The sequence below is a fragment of the Coregonus clupeaformis genome, chromosome 20 (assembly GCF_020615455.1).
Source record: "Coregonus clupeaformis isolate EN_2021a chromosome 20, ASM2061545v1, whole genome shotgun sequence".
NCBI lineage: Eukaryota > Metazoa > Chordata > Actinopteri > Salmoniformes > Salmonidae > Coregonus > Coregonus clupeaformis.
In genome coordinates, this window is record NC_059211.1 from 28622099 (window position 1) to 28638296 (window position 16198).

The 16198-nt window shown below is 44.5% G+C and overlaps 2 protein-coding genes across 2 annotated transcripts; one reads left to right on the forward strand and one right to left on the reverse strand.

The window, feature by feature from the left end:
- Positions 1 to 1082: 1082 nt before the first annotated feature.
- dnai4 (dynein axonemal intermediate chain 4) lies at positions 1083 to 12256 on the reverse strand. The gene is made up of 17 exons (XM_041840103.2): positions 12084 to 12256; positions 11626 to 11794; positions 10368 to 10549; positions 10070 to 10182; positions 9701 to 9857; positions 9148 to 9287; positions 8664 to 8840; positions 8326 to 8511; positions 7671 to 7840; positions 7482 to 7568; positions 7093 to 7244; positions 5167 to 5324; positions 4793 to 4917; positions 4606 to 4704; positions 3757 to 3983; positions 3373 to 3526; positions 1083 to 2153 (listed from the first exon to the last, which is right to left on the reverse strand). The coding sequence occupies exons 1-17, from the start codon at positions 12131 to 12133 to the stop codon at positions 2103 to 2105; spliced, it is 2397 nt and encodes a 798-aa protein (XP_041696037.2). The 5' UTR covers positions 12134 to 12256; the 3' UTR covers positions 1083 to 2102.
- Positions 12257 to 12438: 182 nt separating this feature from the next.
- pars2 (prolyl-tRNA synthetase 2, mitochondrial) lies at positions 12439 to 15775 on the forward strand. The gene is made up of 3 exons (XM_041840105.2): positions 12439 to 12682; positions 13774 to 14375; positions 14512 to 15775. The coding sequence occupies exons 2-3, from the start codon at positions 13797 to 13799 to the stop codon at positions 15391 to 15393; spliced, it is 1461 nt and encodes a 486-aa protein (XP_041696039.1). The 5' UTR covers positions 12439 to 12682; positions 13774 to 13796; the 3' UTR covers positions 15394 to 15775.
- Positions 15776 to 16198: the final 423 nt, after the last annotated feature.

Sequence of the window (16198 nt, forward strand, 5' to 3'; positions counted from 1 at the left end):
CCCACCCGGCATGGTCTTTTCCAGTCAAATCATTTCATGTTTCCGGTCATGTCCACCTTCACCATTCGTGATCTGGTAATCACTTCTTTATTGCCCTAAATCTACAATCAGATTAGCTGTCCAGAGGGGTGGAGGGCGCACTCTCAACCTCTCCACTTTAACAAGTTGATTGCAGTGACCATCCCTTTAATGCACAGCTAATTCAGTCACATGTTGGGATCCCAGCCAAACAGATGGCTCCTGTGTTTAAGTGTCAGACAATTCACCTTTCCAATATGGTGGTTAAATGTCCCAAATTGAAGGGAACGGGTAAATGTTGACGATTTGTCATGCGACCCATTATGGCTTTGTTATTGGTGTAATATGATGTTCTAATGGGGATTCTAATCAAAATCATCTATGTGACACATCAGTGCCATCAAATCAAATCAATAAAACATTTAACATGCGCCGAATACAACAGGTGTAGACCTTACCGTGAAATGCTTACTTACAAGCCCTTACCCAACAATACAGTTTTAAGAAAATAGAGTTAAGAAAATATTTACTAAATAAACCAAAGTAAAAAATAAAATAAAAAGTAACACAATAAAATAACAACAACGAGGCTATATACAGGGGGTACCGGTACCGAGTCAATGTGCAGGGGGTACATGTAGATAGGGGTAAAGTGACTATGCATCATTCTCATTTTAGTGTTCTTTCTAACGTGAAATGACATCATGGCATGACATTAGTTCCCTCACGGGTCGTTTCCTCATTAACTGATGGAAAACACGCTCCTTATATTGTTTTGTTGAAGGGATATGGCTACACACTTTCACAAGATCGAATTAGGCAAATTCTAGTTCCTCTCACTCTCCTCTCAGAAGGATCCACCAATTACTCAATCAAGCTAATCAATGAGGTGCTTTGTTAATTGATTACATCCTGGCCTACCAGGCAATCCCCTAGAGACCCAGTGGTTCCTCAGGACAAGGGTTGGAGACCACCTGCCTGAGTCAGTTCTCTTCAGTTTTGCCAGGTCTCCCTTGGGAAACAGGTCTTCTCACCCCAATGGGACTTCCTGATTAATTTAAATAAAGATTAATTAGAATAAAAGTTCCAGTATTCTGCTTTGATGAAGACCACTGAATGGGAAACAAGGGTAGAGAGAACAGATAGACTCAGAGAGATAGCAGTCATAATGGTATATATGATCTGTTTACTACTGTCATGTGACTCCTGTCAGATGTCCACTTCACCAGGTTATGTTTTTCTGCCCATTTGCTCCTGAAGCATTAGACTCCAGTCCATTTGAGCCTTTTTACCCACATAACAATGACAGTTAACACCTACTTTCAAATGTCAGGCAAAGCCTTTAACTACATAATGACAGCCATTAGCTGAGTGGGGTGTGTGTGTGTGTGTCTGGATCTCGATGCCACAGATGCTCTTCAGACAGACTACACTCTTAATACACACTCATACACACACAGCACTGCAGAGTAACAGCATGCTTGAAAACACAGTGCTCTCCATACAGTACACACACAATGACTATCATACAAAACAGGGACGTTGCTGTGGTGATGAGGGCAGGACAGCCAAAGATGCAGGTGTGGGAAGATGAAAAATAGATGCATGGTATTTCAGCTTTCTGAAAAAAGTATCCATATGTGTGTGTGTGTGTCAGTCACTCAGAGATCCTCCATTGCTTTTCATCAGAACAAGCTCAGACACCTTTCTTTATGACTGGGTCAACAAGATCAGCAGCTTCATAGAATCAGGAAGAACTTCCTTTGAAATGGATGACGTCAATTCCAGGTATTTCAGTGTTGCGCCATTATTGAAGACTGAAACTGGGCATTGGGCCAGATGAACATTAAAACTTTGAGAGACAGTGAGTGCACAAGCAGAGACATGTTATGTTTTATGGTAATGATAAATGATCATGTTTTCTTTCTCAATATAAAACCAAAGCAGACAAAGATGCAGTCCCTGGGGACCAAACATTATGGCGACATACAGCCGATGATGACGTTGTGGATGAGGCAAGCTTTAAGGGATACATAGTCCCAGTGTGTCCCTCTACCCTCCTCCCATGGCTGGGTCTGTCCCACTCACAGCTGACTGGCCAGGGTGGAGCCGATGATGTCCTCTAACGCGTCCACCTAACGGGACAGAGATGAGACGAGATATTTTACCCTCTGTCTCTTTGCCCAGGGAGATAAGAACAGTTAACCAGCCACCCACAGAATGAGGAAATTATGCCTTAATCTGGGCTGAAATTGTCTTTAAATGGTCTGTAATAATCCAACTGAATTTCCACAGAGAACAGTTTTGTTCTTTTCTTGACTCTCAATATTACAATGACTCATAGAGAAACAATGGGAATGGATGTTCTGAGTCCATGGTAATGCTTAAATCACATCAGAAATTTTTTTTTGAGGTCTGGAAAAAAAATGAACACATTTGAGTGTATTTCCCTTTAATTGCGCATCTAGCAGGAGAGGAATGTGCCGGTCTAGCCATGCTGTTAGGCCTACTGCTGCAGCACATGTCATGGCACAGTTTGTAAATCAATCGCCACCCAATTGATACAAATAATCATGATATAGTTCTGTCAGGTAAGCCTACTTTGCAGTTAACATTTAATTGAGAAGATTTTGGGGAAAGCCTTTCTGTCTACCCACAAGATGGTTATCATTAGCATCGCTAACTGGCTACATACAAACGTGTGCACCAAACAGACAGACAGGTTGCCTGGTTACACAAACTCCTTGCTCCGGCCAAACTCTATGCCACACCCACAGATGTTTGTTTCTTCTCCGCAATGAGTCTGGATCTGAGTACCTCCCCGACGATTTCTAGAACGCAAACACATTCTAACTGGTCCCAGAAACCGATGGATTGGGCCAGAGCCAGAACACACATGGGTAAAGCTGCATTTTGAAAATGTGTTATTGGCTTTGATACTCTGGTTAGAGATTATCCAATCGCTGATGTCTTTGTTTTGTACAACACCCCTAATTTTGATGTCAGCATAAACGACTTCAACAATGGCAGTCTCAGATTGAAGTATGTACCGAACGATAGAGCAGCGGAAGAATTCAGTTTGAATCACAGGCAAACAGACAAGGGCGATATTGCTGGAAATTAATTGGCAGATGTTGTGTTACATTTGGCTTTTTAAGCCAATAGTGGCTAACCAGGGGTGGGATAATGTAAGTGTGGCTTTGATTGGATAGTAGCCGGGAGCTTTATGTTTTTGACAGTTTGCGAAGGAACAAATGAAAAAATGCATGTACTTTCAGAATTGCTTGGCTACTCATAGGTGGGCTGCGCGCTACTGGTAGCTCGCGATCGACCTGTTGGAGACGCCTGCCTCACCTGTGTTCCCTCTCCTACGGTGAGGTTCTTGAGTTGGTAGACGCTGACCTGCCCGTCACTGTCCCCCACTAGGATACAGTCTGTCTCAGTAGCAAACAGCAGGGAGGTCAGCTTCACCCCAGGACTGGCCAGGCTCACTATGGTGGGCTCCAGGCTGGGGAGAGGGACAAGGGCATGGTGGAGATGCTGTCTATTGTTTATTCACAGGCCATGCTCAGAGTAAAGACTTGAGCTTTATTATCTTAGCTTTATATTTCTTGAAATGCATTAAGAGAAGAAACTACAATAGATAGAGAGGGAGAGAAAGAGACAGAGTTAAATCTATTTATTAAGAGATAGAAAGTAATAGAAAAGGAGAGAGACAGACAAAGAGAGAGTACTCACATGCTGGCTCCCAGGTCCCAGATCTCCACGCGTCCCTCGTTGACGGCCCCGAACACGGTGGCCCACTTGGGGGACCACATGACGTCATAGACGGCACTCTGGGTGGAGGTGAAGCCCAGCACGGGCGTGAACAGGTCCTGCCGCCACAGCTGGATCGTCCAATCAGAGGAGCAGCTCAGGAAGACGTCCGAGCAGAACGGAGACCATGTGATCCGGTACAGAGGGCCCTGAGAGCAAGGAGAGGTTAGAGCTAGGGTTAGGGTAAGGGTCAGAGTTGAGGCCAGGGTTAGGGTTGAACCTGGATGTGGACATGAAGTTAGGGTTAAGGTCAGAGTTGAGGGTTAGGGTTGAACCTGGATGTGGACATGAAGTTAGGTTTAAGGTCAGAGTTGAGGGTTAGGGTTGAACCTGGATGTGGACATGAAGTTAGGGTTAAGGTCAGAGTTGAGGGTTAGAGTTGAACCTGGATGTGGACATGAAGTTAGGGTTAAGGTCAGAGTTGAGGGTTAGGGTTGAACCTGGATGTAGACATTAAGTTAGGGTTAAGGTCAGAGTTGAGGGTTAGGATTGAACCTGGATGTAGACATGAAGTTAGGGTTAAGGTCAGAGTTGAGGGTTAGGGTTGAACCTGGATGTGGACATGAAGTTAGGGTTAAGGTCAGAGTTGAGGGTAGGGTTAGGGTTGAACCTAGATTTGGACATGAAGCTAGGATTAGGGTTGTGGTTGAGGCTAGGGTTAGGGTTGAACAGGGATGCGGACATTAAGCTAGGGATAGGGAATGAATGAATGGCATTGTATTATACAGTTCAGCGGAGAGCATCTGTATGGCCTGAAGGATCTGTTCATACTTTGTGTGCTATGTAGGTCTCCAGGAACTGCTCGTTGTAGGAACAGGAACACTTGTGGATGTGGCCCTCCTCTGTACCAGCAAGGTAGATGTTGGAGTCCTAAAAACACAGGACAAAGTAACTAAAACAACACGTGTAACTATCCTTTATGAAAACGTAAGAACATGAGAACACTCTGGTCGCTCACCATGGGATGGAAGTCAAAACAGAGCCCCGGCGCCTGCCGTGATATCAGCGCCTCGCTCTTCCTCTCTTTGTCTCGAGCCTGCTTCTTGGCTTTCTCATTCCTCGTCCTCTTCAGCTTCATCAAGTCTGTGGAGGCAAGGGTTAGAGCACATAATAGTTACGCTTATGACTGGAAGGTTATGGGGGGAAATGTCTGCAAGAGTTGTCTGCTGACTGGAAGGTTAAGGGGGGAAATGTCTGCAAGAGTTGTCTGCAAAAGTGTCTATGAAGAATATGAAGAATAGTATTTTAGAGGGTGGATATTTGGGATACTTGGAGGGGGCATACTAAGAGAAAGGTTTCCCACAACTTTCAGAGACTGAGGTAAAACTGGACCTATGCAGTCGAGGCTTTTCCGCAGGAACCACTTGCTGATCCTGCCGTCTGCAGACACAGAGATGAGTGTCTCTCCCTTGTCCTCTCCTGAGGCACCCCTCTCATGGTCGATCCACCTTACCTGCCACACAGGGCTTGTGTGCTTGTGGGCACAGTCACTACACAGGGAAAAAACACACACACACACACACACAGGTAAGTGTGCTTCAACTAACACACATGTTGAGGTTCTCATTTGTTTTCCAAGGCGCAGTCACTACCAGCTTTGTTACATGTCTGTGTGAGATCAGTAGATATTTCAGTGTCTAATGGAGATTAAAAATAGTAGACAGTCTCTGACATCACAGCCTAGCTAGTCAGTCATAACAACAACAGACAGATGATGAGTAACGGGGAGATATGCACAGGAGATACTGTAAAAACAGTAGATATTTGGTGGAAACGCGTCACTCGATTGAATACACACAAATCTATCGCGCTAGTATCTGAGGAACGATGGAACAGAAAGAGATGTGATGTCACAGCTTGTTAACGATGGAACAGAAAGAGATGTGATGTCACAGCTTGTTAAAAGGCTTGTTAACGATGGAACAGAAAGAGATGTGATGTCACAGCTTGTTAAAAGGCTTGTTAACGATGGAACAGAAAGAGATGTGATGTCACAGCTTGTTAAAAGGCTTGTTAACGATGGAACAGAAAGAGATGTGATGTCACAGCTTGTTAAAAGGCTTGTTAACGATGGAATAGAAAGAGATGTGATGTCACAGCTTGTTAACGATGGAACAGAAAGAGATGTGATGTCACAGCTTGTTAAAAGGCTTGTTAACGATGGAACAGAAAGAGATGTGATGTCACAGCTTGTTAAAAGGCTTGTTAACGATGGAATAGAAAGAGATGTGATGTCACAGCTTGTTAAAAGGCTTGTTAACGATGGAACAGAAAGAGATGTGATGTCACAGCTTGTTAAAAGGCTTGTTAACGATGGAATAGAAAGAGATGTGATGTCACAGCTTGTTAACGATGGAACAGAAAGAGATGTGATGTCACAGCTTGTTAAAAGGCTTGTTAACGATGGAATAGAAAGAGATGTGATGTCACAGCTTGTTAAAAGGCTTGTTATGTGTTGTTGTTGGCTGGCTGGCCTTCCATTGTTTCCTCTGCATCACGTTGGCCATCTCTCTTTCAGTGTATAGGCTTCCTGCTGTTTTATTGTTTGAACACAGTCCTTGACATGTCCGGCTGTGCAATACGTGCATTTCCAAATGAACATGAAAAAGTCTCATTTTGAAATAAGAAATACAAAAATAAAAATAAATATTTATCCTTGTTATCATCATTTCTGTTTTCAATATCGTTCATGACCTCAATCTTTTGTGATTATCAAAAAAGTTTAAACATTACAATTGCTATTATTTTAAATTATAAAAGGAACATAGACCTACTCCACTGTCTAATTCTAAAGGTAAAGCCTATGGGTAAAGCAGAAATGTTGGTGACTGTGGGCTTTGCTTTGTAAACCATATAGGGGTCCCCAATTACATACAGCCATGGGTCAGAACATAGTCATAAATCATTTGTACACTGCAAATTGACCGCAAGAATCCCAAACAGATATAGTATTTGACAAAAACATGATAACATTGGGATACGATCACATATGCCTCTGTATTTATGCGTGGGAATACTTGTGAGCAGATTTCCTAAATTAAAATCACTTGCAAACTAATTTCCTGGTAATTTTACAGTATTTTATGTCCAAGAACAAAAATTATAACATTTATTTTATTTTGCTCAGAAAACTTGGGGGGGAACCCTGTCATATAGCCTGTTTATCTGCCAGTATACAGTGCCACCTGGTGTCTATGAGAAATTAGATTTGGTTGTCTCTCTCACTCTCTCTTTCTCTTTGAGGAGACACAGACCCACCTGCTGTCAATGACGGGTGTCTTCTCTCTGCTCTCGACGTTGTAGGTGGCTATGCTGCCATCATGCATTCCGACTGCTAGCTGGCTGGCGTTGCCAGACGAAAAGTCCAAAGTAGTCACTCCACTCTCACAGGTAAAGATCCTCTCAGGCCACTGTAGATACAAGATACAAAACTCATTAGCTTAGTCACTAGAGAACTATTCTCTAACCTGGCACAGGTACAGTAGCCTGGTTTCGGATCTGTTTGTGCTGTCTTGCCAAATGTTTGGCATGATAGTCCATAGGAGTATACAGCACACATAGATCTAGGACCAGGCTACAGGTATAGCACAATTGCAGAAACTAATGGTATTAACTGAGATAAAGAAGAAAACAGAAGTGTCAGTTACCGTGGGGTTTTTCAGAGACCAGCAGCAGATCAGGCCTGATTTCTGGTCTTTGAATTCAAACTGCCCATACCCCACTGCAAGAAGGTCCTGGAGAAGGAAATAAAATGGAGAGAGAGAGAGTTTATTTTGTAGAAACATTTTACACACATCAAAAGACAAATAAATAAGTGAATAAAACTAGAATCATACTGGGTTCCTCTTGTTCCAGGCCATACTGCTGACGTTGTGTCCTGAAGTCAGCTCACAGCTGAAGGACCAGAGGCGCTCCAGGGCCGGGGTCAGAGTGCTCTCCTCATCCAGGGAACTCTCCTCTCTCCTGCTCCCCACCGTGGGCACAACCTTGGGCACACTGTCAGGATCTGGCACATCCAACAAACATGGTTGTTTATGAGAAATAAGGCATTCAATTTGTAACATTACTAAATATCAATTCAAGTTGATAATCATACGATCCGAACCTGATGAAGACCTAAGGGTTAAAACGTTGTGGCTAATAAACCACAAGGGACATAGATTACACTGTACTGTTTGCCTGCAAATGTCACCCCAAAAAAAACACTACCCACTGGGCAAAAACTGGTTGAATCAACGTTGTTTCCACATAATAAAAAAATATATATGTTAATGTGATGACGTTGAATCAACGTGGAAAACTGATTGGATTTGCAAAAAGTCCTCAACTTAAGGGACTTTTCTTTTTTTAACCTAAAACCTAAAAATGTTTTGTTGATTTCAAGTTGAATTCACGTTAGTTGACAAGTCAACCAAATGTAAATAAAAAATAGACGTTGAACTGACGTCTGTGCCCAGTGGGTAGAGACGCATGCATCAGTAATAACCATACCTTCCAATGTGGGGAGCTGTCTGTATGCAGCCAGCTTCGGCTGGTAGATGTTCTCCAGAATGATCCTCTCCATCACAAACAGATCCTGCTGGAACTTCTCTGACTGCAGAATCAGTTCCGGGTCCGGTTCATCTTCAGACGGGACCAGGAAAAGCTCCATCTCGATCCGCGAGCTAGAGGCACTCGCTTGAATAGAAAAACGCCTGTTAATATCATACGTCATCATGAAATAAACTGTAAATAAATAAGAAACCCTAGAACTGCTGCAGGATCATAACCATAATGATCCCTTCGTTCTCTAATATGGTTCTATTCTATTAATGACAGTGTTACTGTACCTATGCTAGTGGTGCTGATGACAGACATGGTTCTCTCGGGGGCTCTGGTGGGGTCCAGCCTGTGGTTGGAGACAATCTCAGGGACACTGGCCTTGTCTGTGTCTGGGGACAAGGCAGCCTCCCCCAGCCCTGCGCTGCAGAATGAGTCATACATATCCCAGCTGGTGGCTGTGGTGGCTGTAAAGAGGGCAAAGGTGACAATAGTTATTTGTAACATCAGGCATAGAGGCCAGAAGCCCACTGGGCACACACTGGTTGAATCAACGTTGTTTCCACGTCATTTCAATGAAATTACGCTGAACCAATGTGGAATAGAAGTTGAATTGACATCTGTGCCCAGTGGGGGGTGCTTAACAAACTAAAGGCTGACTGAGGAGGCTGTGCTTGGGTGATAGACATTGTGTGAGAGGTGAGATAAGAACAACAGACAAGAGTACTCTCATATCTCATAGCAAGGACAACTGAGGATGAAGTGCATCCTAACCTGCATCCACCATGGTGATGGCCTCACTCTGGACCTCCTTGGTCTTGGGCGCTCCGTTGAACGTCTGCATGGAACGCTCCACATACTTATCATTCCCCATTCTGTTCTTACACAGCTCCACGTACAGATTGTTTCTCTCTCTTCAGACAGAGGGTAATCGACAGAACACAAGTTGCATGAAAATGTATAAAAACTACATAGCAAGCAAGGATCTGCATTATGAGCTGCTGAGGCCTGAGCCTGGAATCTACATCATTTGGATCTACACTACCAGTCAAAAGTTGACACACCTACTCATTCAAGGGTTTTTCTTTATTTTTACTATTTTCTACATCGTATAATAATAGTGAAGACATCAAAACTATGAAATAACACATATGGAATCATGTAGTAACCAAAAAAGCATTGTTTTGATATCTTCACTATTATTATACGATGTAGAAAATTGTAAAAATAAAGAAAAACCCTTGAATGAGTAGGTGTGTCCAAACTTTTGACTGGTAGTGTACATATGAGTTATTTCATTCTGAGTCTGGAAAAGGTGATTGCTTACTTGACAGATTCAGCTTCCTCAGAGTCCACAGACACAGAGATGGCCGGCATGTCCAGTAGCCAGAGGGTCTCTGACTCGATGAGGTACCGGTCCACCATGTCATCCAACATCTCCTCCTTTATCAACTCCTTCACCTCTTCCCTTCTCACCTGGACATCTGACAGGACAGAAATATACATCAACAACATAAATAAAAGCATCCAGGTTTTCAAAATTGTAAATTTTTGGGTAACTGTGCATCCCGGTATTCTCAGATGACATATACTTGCAGATAACACAATGCATTTTTTGTCATCATAGTGATATAGCTGCCATGGCAGCTCTTGTAACATCATCAGTAAATGAAATGAGAGTGAAAGGATTGTCAACCTGAGAGACTGATGGAGATGTCCCTTTTGGAGGATGGGTCCTCAATCTCTTCATTCATCGACTCCATCGTGGACTGGCTCCCTCTGGACACTGTGCTGCTTCCAAACACTGACCTGACATACGACAGGCAGCATTATTCTGTTATAACCACCAGTCATATTATTTAAAAATGTTTTACAAGAGAGCTAGAGTGTGAGATGAAGGTACTCAAAGCAGTACCTAGTCCAATGACCATAAAGTTAAGCACATTGCCTTCTAAATAATGTTGCTTTTAAAAAGTGAATATTCTGTGTGTTACCTGGTAAAGGGCCCAGCGAAGCTAGCGTTGGTTGTTGTCTGGTATGCGGTAGAGTAGAAGTCTGACATGGTGCCACCAGAGGTGTCACTGGCAAAGATCTTACTGTGTTTAGACGTCACGGCTGCAGGGTCTGGATGGTAGAGAGGCTGTGGGGTGACGTCCTTGCCATTTTCATCAAATACCTGTGAGAGGGATGTCACTTTTTAACTGCTGCACAGTAATTGTTATTGCAATGTCAAATCAAATCAAAATGTATTGGTCGCGTACAAAGATGTGCAGGTGCAGTGAAATGCTTGTGTTTCTACTAGCTCTAACAGTGCAGTAATACCTAGCAATAAAAAATATATATACACATAATCCAGAAGAAAGTGGGTGAAACAGTATGTAAACATTATTAAAGTGACCAGTGTTCAATGACTCTATAGGGCAGCAGTCTCTAAGGTGCAAGGCAGAGAACCGAGTGGTAGCCGGCTAGAACAGTGTCTAAGGTTCAGGGCAGGGTACTGGGTGGAGGCCGGCTAGTGATAACTGCTTAACAGTATGGCCTGGAGATAGATGCTGTTTAACAGTCTCTCTGTCCCAGCTTTGATGCACCTATACTGTCTCTGCTTTCTAGATGGTAGCGGGGTGAACAGGCCGTGGCTTGGGAGGCTGAGGTCCTTGATGATCTTCTTGGCCTTCCTGTGACACCGGGTGCTGTAGATGTCCTGGAGGGCAGGCAGTGTGCCCCTGGTGATGCATTGAGCTAACCGCACCAACCTCTGGAGAGCCCTGTGGTTGTGGACGGTGCAATTACCATACCAGGCTGTGATACAGCCCGACCGGATGCTCTCAATGGGGCATCTGTAGAAGTTAGTGAGGGTCTTAGGGGCCAAGCCAAATTTCTTCAGCCTCCTGAGGCGCTGTTGCGCCTACTTTACCACGCTGTCTGTGTGAAGGAACCATTTCAGGTTGTCAGTGATGTGCACGCCGAGGAACTTGAAGCTTTTGACCATCTCCACTGCGGCCCCACGATCAGCTCCTTCGTTTTATAACATTGAGGGAGGTTATTTTCCTGGCACCACTCCAGGGCTCTCACCTCCTCCTTGTAGGCGGTCTCATCATTGTTAGTAATCAGGTCTACCACTGTTGTCTTCAGCAAACTTGATGATTGAGTTGGAGACATGCACGACCACGCAGTCATGGGTGAACAGGGAGTACAGGAGGGAGCTGAGCATGCAATGTATCAAACAAAACATGTGTCAATAAAGGGCTGTACCTGAACTGTGTGTTTTGGTGTTGGAACAGAGCTTTTATCAAAGATTTTGCTGTCTGCAGCCAAACTGAAACTTTTCCGGCTCACTGAGGCATTGATACTACGAGCATATGTTGTGCTGTGGTTGACCCGGAGTATGCCTGATGTTGAGACATTCATTACCCGGGAAGATCTGAAAGACAGTAAAAGCATTTTGTCTACTGCTCAGAACACATCAAGTTAGACCCTATCTACTAGCTAAAAATAAAAATAAAATAAGATGAGATCACACAGATTTATTACACAATAACATGCAATTTAATAGGCCGAAGGATATGGTGAGATGACAGGGTGTTAAAATAGTGAAAAGCCTTGGAGAGCATGGCCTAGGAGTAAAAGTGCTGGTAACAGTCTACATAGCTAGCTAGCATCACCTGCCATCGCCATTAGCATGTTTAGGGTAACGTTAGCAACTGACTTACGGTGTGACTTTCAGAGTGGGTTTCTTCAGTTTTGCTCTGGTGGTGGACATTTTGGTGGTCTTATCTCGTCGTTAGTACAGAGGCAATAGTGGTGTTTACTAATCAGTTTATGACTTCGTTAGAAAGCTAGTTATGTGTGAACATATTCGAGGCAGCAAGAAAGCTAGCTAGCTTCACAGTTTCTTGTTTCATATTACTATAGCAACATACTCCTCCCATAAGACGGATAAGATCCTGATTGGTCAGGAAAAGTTATGAACGACCCCAGTCGGTGTATATATAATGTTTGATGTTCCACATTTTGGGACTCTGTTGTCTGCTTCTCTGGATGGTGCCTGTCCATAATATAATGCATCCGTTTTGAAAATATCGGTTTGGATTTTTGAAAAATTAAGACAGTTTAGCTAGCTACTCCAGCACGATAGGTGGCAGTACATAGAGGATATTTATCCACGGGGGTCGACATCCCTGTCGAAGGAGAGTACGCATGGCTCGCTAGCTAGCTTAGCTAACGTTCTTTAGCCCTGTCATGTAGCTAATAAACTTCGTATGAATCAAATACTAGCTCATCATTACGCTCACTTGGTGTCATACTCAAGGTGAGTTGCTCTCGTGCTTGCATTGCAGAGAAAACTAGCTAGCTTGTTTGCTAACAGCTAGCTAGTTAGTTATACCTGCCTGGCTAGCTACATCTGAAAGGTTGTATGCATTGGTGGAATGCATCTAGCTAGCAACCGGGTACTTTCAAAGGTTACAAATAGATGACCATTGGATAATGTCATCGTTTTATGATTTATTGCATTGCCTAACACAATAAGGGTCATGCTGTTAGTTTACTTAGCTAGTTTTAAATATGTATTGCTGACCTTGGGGTTATTTCCTCATATAATCTATTTTTATACTGAACAAAAATATAAACACAACGATTTTACTGAGTTACAGTCCATACAAGGAAATCAGTCAATTGAAATAAATAAATTAGGCCCTAATCTATGGATTTCACATGACTGGGCAGGGGCGCAGCCATGAGTGGGCATGGGCCCACCCACTGGGGAGCCGGGCCCACCCACTGGGGAGCCAGGCCCAGCCAATCAGAATGAGTTTTTCCCCACAAAAAGGGCTTTATTACAGACATAAATACTCATCAGTTTCATCAGCTGTCTGGGTGGCTTGTCTCAGACAATCCCGCATGTGAAGAAGCTGGATGTGGAGTTCCATTGTCGTGTGAAGGCCGGTTGGTCGTACTGCCAACTTCTTATGGTTGAGAAATGAACATTACATTCTCTAGCAACAGCTTTGGTGGACATTCCTGCAGTCAGCAGGCCAATTGCACGCTCCCTCAACTTGACACATCTGTGGCATTGTGTTGTGTGACAAAACTGCACATTTGTGGCCTTTTATTGTCCTCAGCACAAGGTGCTGTGTAATGATCATGCTGTTTTGTCAGGTTCTTTATATGCCACACCTGTCAGGTGGATGGATTATCTTGGTAAATGAGAAATTCTCACTAACAAGGATGTAAACAACTTTGTGCACAAAATTGGAGAGAAATAAGCATTTTGTGCTTATGGAACATTTCTGGGATCTTTTATTTCAGCTCATGAAACATGGGACCAACACTTTACAAGTTGTGTTTATATTTTTGTTCAGTATATGTAAAACAAGTCCTTGATTTTTCTCATATTTCTAGGATATTGACACCAGTCTACTACAATGGAAGTCCTAATGCATCACCTTCGGCAGAGAGTCTTACCCCACCTGCCCAGAGCCTTTATCACTCCTTGTAAGAGCCATTCAAGCTGTGCTGCTGGAAATGCCCCAAAGCCAACCCCCACTGACTCCACCTCCCGACCTAGCACACCCCTTCCCCTAGTCTCCCGTCTCTTCCAGCCCTCCAACCTGCGTGATCTGGGTCAGGAGAGTCGTGCTCAGGGGGAGATGACCTGCAAGAGCCAGAGACTGATGCAGCAGGCAGGTCTCATCCACCCTTCCAACCCTGGCTGTTACTACTTCCTCCCAGCCACAGTGCGCTCCATGGAGAAGCTGGTGAGGCTGATCGACCAGGAGATGCAGAGGATTGGTGGGCAGAAGCTGGACATGCCCAGTCTGTGCTCTGCGGAGCTGTGGAGACGCAGCGAGCGCTGGGACCTGATGGGAAAAGAGCTGTTCCGCCTGAGGGACCGCCACGGAGCTGAGTACTGCCTGGGCCCCACCCATGAGGAGGCAGTGACAGAGCTGCTAGCCTCCCAGGGAACCCTGTCCTACAGACAGCTGCCTCTAATGCTCTACCAGGTATAGGCTACAGTATGGCACCACATTCAACCTTATTCATTAGTTTATTCAGAGTGAGGCTTCTTTCTTCTCATCATACACTTGGGTTTATATTATAATGGTATTAAACTGATGCGTGTTTCATTTGTCTATGCAGATCACCCGCAAGTTCCGTGATGAGCCAAAGCCTCGGTTCGGGCTGCTACGGGGGCGGGAGTTCTACATGAAGGACATGTACACGTTTGATGTGAGTGAGGAGGCTGCCTACCACACGTATGAGTCTGTATGTCAGGCTTACAACCGCCTCTTCTCCCGGCTGGGCCTGCACATTGTCCAGGTCCAGGCAGACACAGGGAACATCGGAGGTAAACTCTCCCACGAGTTCCAGCTCCCAGCAGACATCGGAGAGGACAGACTACTGGTCTGTGGGAGCTGCTCCTTCTCTGCCAATGTGGAGACCATGGAACCAGGCCGGACTGACTGCCCACAGTGCCAGGCAGGCACACTGGTGGAGTCCAAGGGCATAGAGGTGGGTCATACATTCTACCTTGGCACCAAGTACTCCCACATATTCAACGCCACCTTCAACAACACCCAGAACAAGCCTGCTGTCACTGAGATGGGCTGCTTTGGGCTGGGGGTGACCCGGATCCTCGCTGCCGCCATAGAGGTGATGTCCACGGAGGAGGCTATCCACTGGCCTGGGCTGCTTGCCCCCTACCAGGTCTGTGTTCTGCCACCTAAAAGGGGCAGTAAGGTGGATGAGGTGGCTGGTTTAGCTGAGGAGCTGGCCCTCTTTCTGGGGGAGGCTTTGCCCAGCCTAAGAGGTGAGGTGGTTCTGGATGACCGTACACAGATGACCATTGGTAAGAGACTGAAGGATGCCAGTCGGCTTGGATACCCCTATGTGGTGGCAGTGGGGCAGAAGGCTACAGAGGAGACACCCAGGTTTGAGGTGATCTGTCAGCAGACTGGTGAGACTATGTTCCTCAGTAAGGATGGGCTGGTAGACCTACTCAGACGAGTGGAGACGGTCTGAGTTGGACCGTTCTTGACCAGGAACGGGACTAAACTACTGAACTCCATGGAACTCTATTGCTCCTCTGAAATGGGCATGCTTGTGGTTGGGTGGGATGATAAGCAGTAAAGAGGCTACTAAGACCAATCTAAGTCTGATGCAAACTGAGCTGGACTGAACTGAAATGTATTATTACACTGAGATGAACATGCATGTCTGGGGTAGGGAGGAAGTAGCCCTTGATCATGACTCTCAGTTCCATTACATTACACATAAGTCATTGGACGAAGGCGTCTTCTGTACGAGGGAATTTTGTTAAGATCCGCAACGCTCGGTCTGAACATTAACACGGATCGCTTGCGGTACGGTTTTTGAAGCATAAGGACCTTAGCTTTCATATCAGCGAGGAAAAAATAAATAAATGAATAAAGGTTAAATTGATACACACCTTTTATAGGGTTAGGGTTCCCACACGGCCATATTTCCATGTTACAGTGCTTGTTTACGGAAGACAGAGTGGACTACCTGTGCTAATTAGCTATCTGCATCTCCGAACACCTGTGTGTAAATGGAAGATGGACGCCACAAACGTGTTGTCACTGAAAAATACTGTCATCTGCAACTATTAAAACTGTTTAAGACTGTACAGTAAGTGTGTATTATGCATTTGTGAAAATATTGTTTTGATGTGATATGAAAGTAGAAGGATTTAGGTTTCTAGAACCGTACCGCAATTGAGAATCGATTCACATTTATATAGAGTATTTGGCTGTTTAGGCTTCCAGAGCCAATTCGCCCTTTAAACGGAACATGTGTAAGGTCCTTG